Source organism: Arctopsyche grandis, chromosome 12 (genome assembly GCF_051622035.1).
Source record: "Arctopsyche grandis isolate Sample6627 chromosome 12, ASM5162203v2, whole genome shotgun sequence".
In the NCBI taxonomy this organism is placed as follows: domain Eukaryota; kingdom Metazoa; phylum Arthropoda; class Insecta; order Trichoptera; family Hydropsychidae; genus Arctopsyche; species Arctopsyche grandis.
Window position 1 is genome coordinate 22,227,561 of NC_135366.1, and position 17,196 is coordinate 22,244,756.

Genomic DNA, 17,196 nt, shown 5'->3' on the forward strand with positions numbered 1-17,196 from the left:
TATCAATTTGACATCTGTTAAGCAGGAGTTTTTATTTATTTAAAACTAGTGATAAGCCCGATGAAATATAGTACTATACAATATGAACTCAAATTGAGACTACTTTTCAGAGAACATACTAGAACTTTATCATAAATACACATACCTTTTAATATAACAATTAAATTTATATTTGGGTATACATTTTTTTAGAGCAGCCGTATGAACACATTTTTGAAAAAGAATAATCAAATAAAATTAAGCCAAATTTTATGTTTCGTTATAGAGGTTTTAGTGACTTTTTGGCGAGCGCTTTGTGACCAATAATCACTGAACCGGAAATAATACAAAAATAAATATTATAAATATACACTTGTTTAATGTCTAACATAATTAGATTAGTTACAAAAACATAAGAAAACCAGATTTAAAAAAAAATCATTATGAGCTGATATAAAAATTCATCAAAAATAATCTGTGTGTGGGGAGGTTTAAAATGAATAAACTCTTTCCGGCACTTCTTTTTGTAGCACTACATCCCTGATAATATTCCTATTCATAATCATCCTGTTATCATATTCCTATTTATTTTTTTTAATATATGTATATATTTTTATAATACACATGCATGTATCAATATTCCTCCTTTTTTACATTTTATTTATTGTTGTTTTTATGTATATAAGTAATTTAAGTTAAAAATATTTTATGTTTTTTTACAATTTATTTGAATTACTGCTTCACAAATGAATAAGCTTACATGATGATAAATTAATAATATATGTATGTCTTATTTTTGAAAAAAAGTTTGCTTCAAAAATTAGAAATGGCCACCACCCTGTAAATTTCCTGAATTCGCTACTGATATACCTATACATACATATATGTATACACTAGTAAACTTTCCATTAGTACAGGGATGGCGAACCTAGGACACTCGTGCCCGAGGTGGCACGTTTGAAAATTTAAATGGCACGCGAACGATTTCCAAGTTTACAATTTTTTTTTAATATTTAAGTTTAAAACATGAAAAGTTTGATTAAATAATCCGTGAATTATTAATTTATTCCGTTTTATTAATTATCTAATGTTTCCCAAGATAAACGACAATCGTTTATTATTTTATCGTGGCAACTTCATAAAAGTAGTATGCTGGCAACACTGCCATTGTCGTTTGTTATCATTTGAGGTTATGTTCATTGTTATTTGTTGATACTGCAATGGAAATAATATCAAAGAAGAATTGATCAGTTTAACATAATTAGCAACAACAACAAAATAAATAGATATTTGCAATGCAGCTGTAAAAGCACTTACTGAAAGAGAAATAGATCTTTCCATAATTGTATCAGTAACAATAGATGGTGCTCTCATTATGACTGGAGAGGAAAATGGATTTATCAATTTATTTACTGAAGTTATTGGACATTCCGTTCTGGGCTTTCATTGCATTATACACCAGAAAGTTTTATGCGTAAAGCTCGGATTTAAGTCACTAGAAGATGTTTTGATTCTTGTAACAAAATTGGTCAATCTGATATCTGCACGCGGATTAAGCAAACGAAAATTTTTAGGATTATTAAATGAGGTAAACTCAGTGTATAATGGTTTACTTTTACATCGTACAACAATGTGCGATGGTTAAGTCGTGGAAAAATTCTTCAAAGATTCGTTGAGTGTTCGGACGAAGTTAAGCTTTTTTTAATTAAAGAGAATGTCATTGAAAAATATAACGAGTTACTGGACTTCGAATGGCTTTCAATGTTTTTTGCTGATTTGTGCTTACATTTAAATGAATTAAATATTAAACTGCAAGGTGTTAACAAAATAATTATTGTTATGTTCGATTTCATCAAAAACTCCAAGCTAAATTACTAATTTTCGATCGTGACGTTGTATCTAACTTCAAACACCTTCAAATATTTTACAAATACAAAAAAAAATTGCAGAAGAAAAGTCAAATCAAATCAAATTAACACGAGAATTTTCTGTAGTTATTCAATCGATAATCAACGAGTTTTCTTCAGGATTTAAACAATTCAGGAGATTTGAAAAGACATCAGAATCTATTGTATTTTATATCCAGACACACTATCAGCAGATGACCTCAATTTGGAGATTTTCGAGTAGCTAAATCTGGAAGACATTGAATTGCAATTTATCGAATTTGAATCGAGTTCGATATGGAAACAAAAATTTGAGATTGATTTGAGAAATGATTTGGAAATAATTGAAAGTGATCGATTAACGAACATAATTTATAAAAATGCAGAAGAAGAAATAATGAGAACTTGGAAAGCCGTTCCAGAAATCTTTAGCGATTTAAAAAAACTAGCGAGGGCAATATTATCAACTTTCTCTTATTCATATGCTTGCGAGTCTTTTTTTTTCAGAAATGGATTTTTTAAAATGTAGTTTAAAAATAGAATGACTGATGAATCCAGTTGGTCATGTGTATTACTAAAAGTGACGAAATATCAACCCGATATTAAGAATTTGTCATCGAATGTACAACAGCAAAAATCTCATGGATAAATAACTGATGTGTATTTTTATTGATTATGACTTTATTTTTAAGAAACTCTATTGTATTTTTAGCTTGTAAATAAAATCATTTTTTATTTTTTCTATTTTGTTAATTTTTTTTTACCGCTTGGGCACGCCACACAATCGAGAAATAATATTTGAGGATAAAAAAGGTTCTCCATCCCTGTGATAGGACAATGATTTCATGATTATTCGTTTTATGTGATAGGATAATGATTTCGCGTGAAAATATACATTGCAGCCAAATAAAAAAATTGGTGAAATCGTCAATCGATCAGACATACAGAACGTATCGGTCGTCGGTGTGGATTGGACCAGTTCAGCATGGAGGTGGAACTTTTCGTTACAGAGATGACGTTTGATGAAAATGTGTAACGGTTTCTGGTCGGAAAGTTCACGGAAAACTCGTCAGTGATCCAAAATTTGGGATTTGTGAGACTTACAAGTTAGTGTAATGATATATCAGATTATAGTATAAGTTCGTGCCTGTTTGCAGTTAAAAAAATATGAAAATCAGCCACGAACTTATGCTACAAATGCACAATGTTCTTACTTTAACTTTTTAATAAGACATTTCTTCATCATCTATGTATATATTTTTTGTGTTTTCATAATAAAACTTTCATAATAAGGATTTTTGAAAATATGTATACAAAGCGCTTTTACATATTTTATTGAAGTCATTAAATTCAATGTTCTGAATCGCTATAATATAATTAGAAGTTTTTCGTCCAATATTGAGTCATTCATAAGGTTGACTTATAATAATCTAGTAAAAGTTGCATTTCGAAACACAAGATTCGCTTTTATATGCGTTTCGAAATGTCTAATAATAATATCAAAATTTTAAAAGTCTGAAAAATTTCATATAAAATTAATTTTACGAAACATTACAGGTTATCCACTCATTTTTGTAATAATTTCTTACAAAATTAATATTTCTTCATGGAGACATCAACGCGTCAGTAGTACATATTTACTAAACTGGATTTTCACATTATTATTCGGAGATTTTTCCCGAATTTCAATTTCAATTAATAATATTTGAAAAGAAAACGATTTTATTTGTTCGAACTGCCTATCTTTCACATCTAATATATAATTTCGAAAGAGACTTTATATGTAAGTACGTATATATGTAAGTATGTATCTTTGGTTAGAACTTCGTAAACAAGTCAAAATTTCTATGACGTGATTTTTGACGTTGAACTGCGCATAGTACATAATATATTCGAAAATTTCCAACTGCGGGATTTTTTTATTTTTACAATTCGCATACAGTATTTAATTTTTTACTATCAAAAACAGTACGCGACATCCGGGCGATGAGAACGTATCGGGCGATAATTGTATCGAGCAAAAGATAATGCTAATCGGAAATCTGCAGAAGAGTGGGAATGACAAAAACGGCGATGGTCAGTCTGATAAAGACTATTATCAGAAGAAAGAAAATTGGTCTGGTACGATCTTTGGTATTCCCTATTGTATTTTGATTTTTAAATGCTTTTTATTATTACTAAATTATGTTCACAATACATCTTCTACATATCTATTTTAATAGCTACTGATCTACTGATAATTTCCTATTTTACAATTTTAATTTAATTTTGTTAGTAATCGCCTTGTATTTCGCTGCCTCAATGTGAGGTGCCCATCTTATTCTTTTATCGAACGTTACTCCTAAATATTTTATTACTGACTGCCATTTCAGACTTTCTCAAGAGGGGATTTTCAGATCTGAACTTGGCTTATGCTTTCTAACACTAAAGAATATAGCGTCTGTTTTGGTTTGATTCATTTGAATTTTCCACATAGTGAAGTGTTCCGTCATTCAAGATTTTTACGAATAGTGTCTGGTTTTTTGCTACTTGTGAAGCAAGCGGTATCAATTCCCTATCGTATTGTATGGAGTCGAGACATGAAACAGAGAAAAGGATATGTTAGATGCATTCGAAATTTGTTGTTGGAGACGAATGCCTTTTACCAAAATATATGTACATATATGTGTGTGCATGTATAAAACTGGATATATATAATTTCATTTATTTATTTATTTATTATTTACTTTGGGAAATGAGGCATAGCCGAAAATCCAATTTTATACTTTCCAATGATGCCATTATCAGGATGCAGGATAACTAGGCAAAGTTTATTTTTAGAATTTTTGACCTTCTTTGTACTTCATATTTCCAAAAAATATTCAGTATGATTCATTTTTATTTTCATTTATTTGCTTTACACCTTATACATAAATATTACTTGTATCACAAAAAAATTAATACCGATAGTTGAATATTAGCCGAGGTAAACAAAAAAATATAGACTACCCCTTTTTTTAAAAAAATACCTTGGGATTATTCGCTTGTACCTTGGTAAATAGTAGCTTGAGATTAAAATGGTCAAGTTTGTACATTTATAAATTGTATAGATTATAATTTATTATTTGTTATATTCAAATAGTGGTGACATATTGAGTAGGATGGTTTTTGCCAATTTCATAAAGTACCGTTTCAACAATGAAATCAGATAAATTGGAAAACTCTGATAAGAAACGATCGACTTCGAGTCACAAACATCCAAGTAAAACCAGCAGCACTGCAGACATTAGGGACGTACAATCTAATCTAAGAAATACAAAATAATCTAAGCAGATGTATGGTTCCTTTGATAGAAATGTACATATGTACATATGTAAAAAAAAGTATATGTACTTTGGTCTAATCCGGGCTCTTCACTCGCGTGCGAACACAGCGCGAAATCGCGCCGCGAATCTGCGAGTGAAGTGGCAGCTTTTTACTAACATATTTTTACTTTGTTCGTGCCAGTGGCGTAGCTAAAATTTTGGGCCCTGATGCAAAAATTTCTCCCACTTCGTGGCCAGTTTGTTTCTGATTTTATTTCTTCGTATGAATTTCGTAATTTACTAACATTCTCATTCTCAAACACCAAAGTGGCTTCGTCTAAACTTTAGAGTAAGATCTCGTTTTTGCAATCGATGTTTCTACTCGAGGGCTACACGTCTGATTTGTTATTGACACGCCTTAACAGTGGTGTACGGTGAAATTGTTTCATATCGAGCATGGGCCGTATGCTTTGTATCATTTATGCACAATGGTAACTACGATACTGGAAGTGTTGCATTTTCGAAGTTCCCCGCCCAAAATGGGGCAGGCCTCCAGCCGCGAACACTCACACACTCACACATGAAGTTTCTGGTTTCGCAGTTAAAGTTTCGAAGCTTCGCAGTTTAGTTTGCGTGCTCAACAAGAATGGAAATATTTTGTAAATAAAGTATTTTGTATAAAAATAAGTAAATATACTTACAGAATTAATTGTATTTTTCGTACTACATACGCCTTTCCAAGAAAAGAGTCCATTGCATCATAGGCAAACCATATATATATACAATAATAACCGACTGTCGCTAAATATATGTATACTAGTGAATAGCCCGATGAAATATCATCGCATGGGTATAAAATTATTATATACCCGTATAAAACAAAAAAAATCCGGAACCGGAACCGTTATTTTCGTAGACTCTCATAGATAGTTTTCAATTCTTTATTTGTAATAATTTTCAATTCTTAAAGTTAACGTTAACAAAATGTAATATTTTCCGATTATACACAAACGGTCATTGCCCTCGTAACGTTGAATATTATTATTACACATAACAAATTACGTGCATATACATATGATGTGTATTTACAACACGTATTCTGGGTGAGGATATGGCGTGCGGCGCGAGCTCGTGAGGGCCATTGCGTTTGGATCGGAGGGTCCGAGGTTCGATTCCCGGCGCCCGCGGTGAATAAAATCAATTTTTTTCTCGAATATCATCAAAATATAAATAATTTAAATAATAATTATAATTTAATTGAAAATAAATACATAAAAAAATGGTTCAAAACCTCGCTAAATGAAATTGAATTAATCGATTTTTATCGATTCGTTCATTATGTTCGGCGAGAGTTAGGGCACACACACACACACACAGATTACCGTCTTTATATATATATATATATATATATATATATATATATATATATATATATATATATATATATATATATATATATATATATATATATATATATATATATATATATATATATATATATATATATATATATATATATATAATATATATATATATATATATATATATATATATATATATATATATATATATATATATATATATATATATTATATATTTTTTTAGTTTCAATGTGATCGATAACTCATTTCAGAAATGTCTGGACCAGTCCATTTTTATTACAAGCCTCTTCTATACTTCACTTCTTTAAATAATGGATTGCTGAACATATGCCGTGGGTCTCGATGTTTGAGAGCAGTATGTGTTGCATCATTACTTCTTCCATCCATCTACTTCTTTACCAATGTTCCACAATTTAGGCATATGTTCAAAGCTACTGGACCACCTCAACCAGGCGAAGGTACATAAAATTAATAGATCGCATTCCCAAAGTATTAGAACATCTCAGCAAACAAGCAACATTCAAACATATACATATACATATGTAAATTGCCTCCATTTATAAAGTTTATATGTTGTTTCAGAGACAATCCCACCTGGATATTTGATTTGGTCTCCCGTCTGCCGAATTCCTGATATAGATCCATTAGAAGAGAGCTCAATGCGAATATTTAAATATAAAGAATACGTGCCTTGCTCAAATCATCGTGTAACCTACGTCATTGATGACCCAGACGGACACGGCGTCCTCTATATCAATAGTTCTGCATTGGATGAGCCTTTGGCCAGCCATGAATACATATCATGCTGTTATTCAAATGTGACGAGACCTAAAATTCCTGTAAATGCTGATACAAAAATAGTGTAAGTGCTAAAAACGTAATGGGAAGCTCAATATAAATGTATGAACATATTTTGAATAATTTTTGGGTACGACTTATCGGTGCAATAAAAAAGCAGCTTTGCTCCTGTAAACGAATCATTTGCGAATTAGAATAAAAAAGTTGTTCATTAAATAAATATAATTCTATCTAATAAAAAATGTTGCATTGAGCAATAGTTAATTTGTAGTTTTAAATAATAAAAAAAAAGTTTTGATCATTTAGAAATTATAATTTTTTTCCTTACTATAGGAACAGCCTTCAAAGGATATGTTTTACCGTAAGGACAAATATCATTCTGAGGAGTTTTTGAATCTTGTTCACAAATTCTTTGCTCGCGAGTTATGATTAAACACCTACTATACATAGTGGGCCAACTTTTTGCCGGTTGCCGTTTGAGACGTTAAGAGGGCTGTACACCCGAAACCTTAATTTTGTTTCGATATATATATATTGAGTGTATGTATATATTGAGTGAATGTGACAATATATATTAATATATATATTGAGTGAATGCGACAGTTGCGCTTCGACCAGATAAAACGTATTTTAAATTGACAAAATCGAGGTTTCGTATTCTCCTATTTTCTTCTCCAAAACTGGACCAATTTTTAAAAAAATTTCATCATCGGTATGAGAAAGATACTTTCTATGCATCTATCGGCGTATTTTTTTAAAAATCGACCGTTAAATAAGCATGCTGGACTCGTTTCGTGGGTGTAAAAAAGAGGCGATTTTATAGATGTTTGGCGGCTCCTAGCTCCTATAAAAAATAAAACGATAGATGCACCCCAATGGTGGATATCCATAGCATATTAAAAAAATAATTTCTCTAGTGCCATAATTGAGGAAGGGAGAAGTATAGTACGTTTGTATGGACAAGGCGCTGCTGTCCAGCCCTCTTAATGCGCACTGGGTGCATTTTAGGTTGCTTTATATTTTTCTGTTGTGAAAGTAACTTATCAAATGCCCGGATTTGATATTAAAATACTGACTTAATTAAAACAATGTATTTGTAATTTTTCAAATGATCAATTGTTTTTTTTATATTTTTTATTTATTCATTAAAGGTTTTTCATCTTATGTCATAATTTATTTTGAATAATATTAATAGCATAATTTATTTAAATCTTATTTCATAAGTGTACATAGTGTTGTAAAATTCTCGGGAATATTCTCGAGAATATTCTCCAAACCGACAATTTTCGAGAATATTCTCGAATTCTTGAGAATTTTTATACTATTCCGTTGCAATTTCAAGAAATGGATTAATTCATGTGAAGGGTAAGAGGAGGGAAGGCACGAATAAAATTAATTAACTAATTCAAAAACCTAATTTATACTAATTTTTAACATTTTGCAATCCATATGTACAGAGGGAGGGTAAACAAATGTGACTTTTGAGCAGTTGGCGAAACACAACAGAAATGTTACGCCTATTATGTAGTTTGTGTTAAAATATTTAACGATTTCTGAGGAAAAAAAAAACTTTATTTATAGATCTGGAACCAAAAAAAAAGGCAACTGACATTTTAGTGTTAATGGTAGCTCGCATTGTTTATTTACCAATTTTTATCGTTTCTAAACTTTTTCGATATCATATTACATATGTAATGACTTTTAGAAGTATGCACTGGTGTGAAATAACAATCAAAATACCCAAACTCATACAAAATGTATAATTTATTGCTTCCAGAGTTAATATGCATTGCATTCCTGTGAGAATTTCGCGGAAAACGTTCATGGTGGTAGTGCGCGTATGTTAAAATAACGAAATGTCACATTCAGTGTCGTCAGAATGAAAAAATGTCATTCAAAATGCTCTCAGACATTCTAGAAAATCTTATTACTCCTATTAGGCCCTGAAAATACCCTAGAATCATCTAAAAATCGAATAAAGTATCTAGAGATGTTTTATAACCAAGAAAAAAGAAAATTCTCGGCGAATAATTATTCTCGTTCTCCGAGAATATTCTCGACTTACAACACTAAATGTACAAATAGTATGTACATATATTAAAGAAACATAAGACATTTTATGTGTTCTTTTGTTTTATAATCTACCTATAGTTTTTACTTTATCTATTTACGTAGTAAAAATATATGTAGTTTTATGATCGATAACTGATTACTTTTTTTATGATAGTAAATATATAATACATATGTATGTACATAAAATATGAACATATTTTATTTTGTCATTTGTAGATTGCATTCAAAAGCGATTATTATCAAGTAAATTATATTAAAATGTCCGTTGCGATAAAAAAATATTATCGTGGTATTAACTGTGCTTATGAATTTTGGGGATTTTTTGAACACCCGTTACTCCTATCTAGTGCTTCCAATCCCGGAAGATTACTTCAGCACCGGGATTGCGGTGATAGGAATTTCCGACCCCGGGATCCCGGTGCTAGCACCGGGAAAACGAATGTATAACAAAAAAAAAATTTCAATTGCATATTTTCATATTTCAAAACCGTTCAATTGCATATTTTCATATTTCAAAACCGTTCAATTGCATTTTGCAAACTCTCCCGATGTTTGACGAAAAAAATACTCCTCATATTGGCGTTCTTGTTTTGAGAGTTTGGCACCATTATTTAAATTTTCGGTTCACATCCATTTCTAGATTTCTAAGATTAAATAAAAAACATCCTTTAATGTAATCAAATAAAGTAAAAAAACATCACTTTGATTAATTGATTCGTTTTTTGCAAATAGTTTGTACCGTCTAGTAACTATTCATCGAAACAAATGAGTGTGGATAAGAACCCAAATATTGTCAGACTAAAAAATCGAAAGCAAGCTGAAAAGAGGCTAGTAAAAAGGAGAACACCTATAATGGGAGGTACCATTTCCGGTCAACTTGAAAATTTGAAAAAAATTTACGTCATATCGATAATAATTTCAGTAACCGATACTAAGTTTCAGTTCGATAGGACGAACGGTGTTCAAAAAATCCCCAAAACACACTGACGTACAGATACACATACAGACACACGTGAAAATGTGATCAGTGATCGATTCTGAGTTCGAATCAGTCAAAATATGCTACAACTATCATTGCAGTTGAGCACAAAATCTGCGAACTTTTTTAACAAAATCCGACAACTGGAAGTAGAACTTTTGTCTTGTGCAAGTTTCCATACATTTGCGCTCAATTTGTATCGAAAATGCTCTCATAGCCGGCATATGTTTTATTATCGAATTTTGTTTTGTAACCTTCTTATATTCCTCAAATACATAGATAAAGTCTTGGGTTGGTCACATCCGAAATATTTTCTATTTTGCTGTTGTTTTTAAATATATGTACATATTAGAAATTATTTTTAAATTGTACATTTATTTTTTTATATAATATGTATTACATATATATAATTAATTCACACAAATTTTATGAAACGCTTACGATAAGTGCGAATTTGTTTTATAAATTGCGCTTTTTAATTGTCTCCATAAATTTTCAGGAAATCAAGGTGTATTGAATTTAACTCCTCGACAATACTTTTGGATACTGAAGAATTTGTTGCTACAAAGTGTATTATTAAAAATAGAAAATTGTCGAAAGAAATATTCGAGGATGCTCATACAAACGTACAAGTCGTCAAAGAATTGAGCCAGAGATCTAAAGCCTTAAGTCAAAATCTTACAAACAATCCTTGGAATATTCTCATCATAGGAATAGATACATTATCCAGGATTAATTTAGCTAGAGCAATGCCCAAAACTCACAATTTTTTAACAAAAAATTCATGGATTGATTTTCAAGGGTACAATAAGGTATCTTGTACATTTAGGAAACATTGTCATATGTATTATTTTTTAAGCTTTAAACTGATATTTCGTTACTTTCAATCAGATTGATGACAACACTTATCCCAATCTGATGGCTTTCCTCACCGGTCGCAATGAAACTCGAGCGACGATACGGTGTGATCGAACTGGAAAATTCTCACCAGATAACTGTGATTTCATATGGAAGCGATACGAAGAAGCTGGATATGTGACTGCTTATGGAGAGGACAACCTCGAAATTGATACATTCGCAAGGCCAAGGCACAAAGGATTCAACCGACAGCCGACCAACCACTACATGAGGCCACTATTCAAGGCTTCTGAAAAATTTACCAAAACACCAAGTGGTAATAAATTATACTGCACGGGTAGAGTGCCTTCTGGCGAAGCGCTTTTCAACTATGCATTAGATTTCGCCAAAAAGTATGAAGATCATCCTTTCTTTGGCTTATTCTGGGCCAACACTTTCAGTCACGACGATGTAACATCTCCATCAAGAATGGACAGCAAAATGTTGAATTTTTTTGAACGACTGACAACGTCTGGTACTTTGAATAGAACAATAGTACTTTTTATAAGTGATCATGGGATTCGGTTTGGAAAGCTGCGGGCTACCTTGACGGGCTATTATGAAGAACGGTTGCCTGCTTTGTACATGTGGTTCCCACTAAAATTTAGAGAACTGTATCCAGCAGCTTATAATAGTATTATTGTGAATACAAAACACTTAACTTCACCTTATGATGTTTATATGACACTGCAAGATGTCTTGCATATGTCAATGAAGATGGGAGGTGTGTCGAGTCCGAGTGAAGCATGCTCTTCGTGCCAAAGTTTATTTCATCCTGTGCCGTGGAATAGAACGTGTGAAGATGCTGGTATATCAACACATTGGTGCACTTGCAATCCACTTATATCTTTGCCTATAGATCATGAAATAGGCGTGCGAGCTATACAATATGTGTTAGACGTTGAAATCGAGAAGGCTGTGAGTTCAGTGAACAAAAATGACTGTCGAATCTGTGCCAAATTAAGTCTCGATAAAGTTTTGAGTATTAATATTTACAATTATACAAACTCTAATAGTTTCGACGATTACTTGTTGGTCTTCTCGACGTCTCCCGGTGATTTGGTGTTTGAGTCGACGATGCGGCACTACTTAAAGTCTGACCAATTTGAGATACAAGGTATTATCAGTCGTCTGACTGCTTATACAGGTAAAGGGGATTGTGTGAAAACTGCTTTTCTGAAGAAGTATTGCTACTGTACTAAAAAGTGCAAGTCGAAAACGTGAAAGTTGTATTATGATGTATTTACTAGAAGATTCTTGGTAGTGAAATGATTTGTGATATTAATACATAGTGAAAGAAGCATTTTCAAAATATAAGTATTATAAGTATGCCAAGTTTTGTGAGGCAACTTGCATTTCTAAAATATTTAATACATACCTATTTGCCAAATTACATACATAAAACATTTTTTTACACATATTTAATACTTAATATTACATTGAAAAGTATTTTTTCTAGTCCTGAATTTTAAAGTCTCCTAGGTAATTTATTATAAATTTATAAATAAAAATGTAATATTGTTAAATTAATAAATGTTGTGTGAAACTTTGGATTATAAATATTCTAAAAATCTTCTAAATGAAAATATATTGCCGACTTGATTAAGAACTTTTATTTAAAACTGTCTTGATTATATTTAAAACAAGTTTTATTATTTATTACTTTTTAGTGCAATGGAATGACAATAAGAGATTTGTTGTAATATTGATTTAAATTTGTAAACATGCAGTTGTAAGTTAAATGTGATTGTGATATTAATTTTAAGTTATTAAAATGTATATTGTTATATATTTAGGATAATATATGAACATATGTATGTATATGCATATTTAGATATGACATATAAAAAAAATATGTAGAATTTCCCATAACGGGGTGAGCATTGGGTCTATAAAATTCTTGCCATTTCTCTAACAGTTTGGTCAACTCATTCCATCACATGATAGCTTAAATGCTGCTGACTAATTAAATAAGTGAATATCGCGTTACAAAGTTATAGTTATAATTAACTTGTTTATTGTTGTGGAATAATTATAAATAAAAAAAAAACCAAATGATTTTTATGTAAGTGGTTATGTAAAATGATTTTTAATTAAACTTGAATCATTTTTACAAAATAAAAATGCAGTGTTTTTTTTTTTTTTTTTTTTACTACGGAATCATCACTCCGTCCCCAAAATTGTGAATTGGGCTTCTGAATCTCTCACATTCAGAACACCAATTCGTGAGGCTTTTTTCGCTTTAAACGCCTCTGCTGGTGAGTTGTGTCCAATAGCTGCAACGCTTCTATGTTAGGGTGACGGTGCAGTCTCAACTCGTGCCTCCCGGCGCATTCTCGGATGACTTCTTTTACTTTTTACTTTATCTATGTACGTAGTAACAATAGATGAAGTTTTGTGATCATGCGAAAATTCGAACTCGAGATTTTGACTGATTCGAACTCAGAATCGATCACTGATCACGTTTTCATGATCTAGAAAAAAATGTGTGTGTGTATTTTGGGGATATTTTTAACACCGTTAGTCCTATCGAACTAAAACTTAGTATCGGTTACTGAAATTCTTATCGACACGACGTAAATTTTTTTCAAATTTTTAAGTTGACCGGAAATGGTACCTCGCCTTATAGGTGTCCTCTTTTTTTAAGTTTTTGAATTCAATTATCTCCCAAACCACTAACTGAATCGGACTGAATTTTTTTTAAATATAATACAAATAATAATTTTTATAACCTCATATTTTTTAAATATTTCTATCTGAACCGGAAGCAGTACTTTTACTCTAGAGAATCGAAGTTTTTTATGCTTTTTTCAGAAACCTTTTGGTTTATTGAACTAAAATTTCATATCTAGAAGTTTAAGTTTAATACCAAGTTAATTATAAAATTTAGTTAGCATCCGTCAACCGGAAGTAGCAGTTTACTCTTGTTCGATTTTTCTTCCACTATTTTTTTCGACCCCTTAATCATGTGTGTTCGTCACAAAAAAATTCAAGTATAATTCTTGTATCAATTTGATGAAAATAAAAAATAATTATTATATTTTATAAACCGGAAGTGGGATTTTTTTCTCTTAGAAAGGTCGAAAATGTTGTGCCCACTACTCTGTCCACACCCCTGAACGTATTAAGCTGAAAATTTATATTTCTATACTTTATGTACTAACTTAGAGCTGGTAGGGTTTTGGTCAGAATTCGTAAGCCGGAAGTAGTATTTTTTTTTAAAACAATTTTTCATTATTTTTTCATTGTTTTATTTTGACCTTTTAAATTATTTTAAGCTTCTTGATATTTATTGTGTATAGTAAAAATAGTGGTTTTAAGTAAAAATAAAAAAAAATTACTTAATTTAATGAACCGGAAGTGGGATTTTTTTCCTCGTAGAAAGGTCAAAAATGTTGTGCCCACTACTCTGTCCGCACCCCTGAACGTATTAAGCTGAAAATTTATATTTCTATCCTTTATATACTAACTTAGAGCTGGTAGGGTTTTGGTCAGAATTCGTAAACCGGAAGTAGTATTTTTTTTTTAAACAATATTTCAATATTTTATTTTGATCTTTAAAATTATTTTTATTTTCTTGATATTTAATGAGTATAATACTGATAGTGATTTTTAGTAATAAAAAAAAATTGAACACAATCAGACAACCGGAAGTAGAACTTTTGTTTTGTGCAAGTTTCCATACATTTGCGCTCAATTTGTATCGCTATCATAGTCATCAGTTCAATATCGAATTTTGTTTTGTAACCTTCTTATATTCCTCAAATACATAGATAAAGTCATGGGTTGGTCACACCCGAATTTTTTAATTTTAAGGTCCTTGTGGATCTCTTCATTTGTGACGAAGCGATATGCATCGGTGATACTCCTCAAAAATTGGTTTTGACATCTTTGCATTTTTTCGATATTGGATGGCTTTTTTGACTTGGGATTTTGTTTTTGCTCTTTAATAAGTCGGTTAACTTTGTTACTTATGTGGTTAAATTCTCTTTTGTCTGCAATACTTCTGGTTCTATGCCATATTCGTCTTGTTCTACGTCTTTCTTTAATCAATTGTCTAATTTCCATGGGGTAATTAATGATATGGTCTGGTTTTTCTTTTGGTACAGGTGTAGCTTCTTTCGCAGCCTCTCGTACAGAGTCAATAAAATTTTGAGTGTGTAGTTCGAGATCTTCTATAGTTTTAAGTTTCACTATTAAATTTATTGATTGGTCTAGTTTTTTTCTGAACATATCCCAGTTAGTGCGTTTATTTGTCAGGTTCTGTCTCCTTATTCTTTTAATTACCAGTGTGCTCAGTGTCATCAGCACTGGTGTGTGATCAGAAGTAAGGTCCTCTATTCCTTCGACCTCAATGTGGTTTGGGGCTATTCCTTTGGATATAAAAAAGTCAATTAAATCTGGTACCTTTGTACTGTCGGTCGGCCAGAAGGTTGGTTTTTGTGAGGAATGATACTCGCACGAGGAGCTCTGAATCGCGTGTAGAAGGTTGTTTCCTTTACCAGGAGTTATAAGTCGTGATCCCCAAGCTGTATGTTTAACGTTGTAGTCTCTTCCAATAATAAATCTTGGCCCAAGGGAATTAAATATGTTTATAAATTGGTATTTTGTGATGGTATGCTTTGGAGGACAATATGCTGCAGCAATATTTAAGTCAGCATTGCCATATTTAATTGTGATGATAGTAGTTTGCATGAATGGTTCTCTGATATCTTTTTGTTCGAAGTGCTGGATATTTTTTTTGATTAAAATAGCAGTACCACCGCGAGCTCGTTCACTAGGATGTGTTGTCCAATAAGCTGAGTATCCATTTATCTTTATGTAACTTCTTTGTGAAAAGTGTGTTTCTGATATTAGTGCTAGATCGATGTTGTTTGTCTTTAAAAACACTTCAAGTTCATGGACTCTCTGATTGAGTCCGTTTGCATTCCATGTTAATATGCGTAGGGAATTATCTGTCATTTTTATTATGTTTACTTGGTGATTTCCAATGATTTTCAATTTTTTCCACTCTGGTTATGAGCCAGTTGAATTGTTGTTTTATTTCAGTTTGAAAGTCACATAGCAACTGCATCATGCCACCGATGGTAGGTTCAGTTGATTTATTTTTCTGCCCGATATCTTGTTTGCTTTTGTCTGCTTGGGATTTAGCTGCTTCACTATATGTTTTGTCCGCAGTTGTTTGTTTATCAACAACTTCAATTTGATTTTGTTGTACGCGTTGCGTTACTGTTACCTTTTTGGGTTGTGATGCTTTTATCTTTTTACTTTATCTATGTACGTAGTAACAATAGATGAAGTTTTGTGATCATGCGAAAATTCAAACTCGAGATTTTGACTGATTCGAACTCAGAATCGATCACTGATCACGTTTTCATGATCTAGAAAAAAATGTGTGTGTGTATTTTGGGGATATTTTTAACACCGTTAGTCCTATCGAACTAAAACTTAGTATCGATTACTGAAATTCTTATCGACACGACGTAAATTTTTTTCAAATTTTTAAGTTGACCGGAAATGGTACCTCGCCTTATAGGTGTCCTCTTTTTTTTAACTTTTTGAATTCAATTATCTCCCAAACCACTAACTGAATCGGACTGAATTTTTTTAAAATTTGATACAAATAATAATTTTTATAACCTCATATTTTTTAAATATTTCTATCTGAACCGGAAGTAGTACTTTTACTCTAGAGAATCGAAGTTTTTTATGTTTTTCTCAGAAACCTTTTGGTTTATTGAACTGAAATTTCATATCTAGAAGTTTAAGTTTAATACCAAGTTAATTATAAAATTTAGTTGGCATCCGTCAACCGGAAGTAGCAGTTTACTCTCGTTCGATTTTTCTTCCACTATTTTTTTCGACCCCTTAAACATGTGTGTTCGTCACAAAAAAATTTAAGTATAATTCTTGTATCA

The 17,196-nt window shown here is 31.3% G+C and overlaps 1 protein-coding gene across 1 annotated transcript; it reads left to right on the top strand.

Moving 5' to 3' along the window:
- Positions 1 to 3,892: 3,892 nt before the first annotated feature.
- LOC143920468 (uncharacterized) lies at positions 3,893 to 13,392 on the top strand. The gene is made up of 5 exons (XM_077443353.1): positions 3,893 to 3,986; positions 6,783 to 6,989; positions 7,114 to 7,393; positions 10,881 to 11,193; positions 11,273 to 13,392. Exons 1-5 carry the CDS (start codon positions 3,893 to 3,895, stop codon positions 12,500 to 12,502), a joined length of 2,124 nt encoding a protein of 707 aa, XP_077299479.1. The 3' UTR covers positions 12,503 to 13,392.
- Positions 13,393 to 17,196: the final 3,804 nt, after the last annotated feature.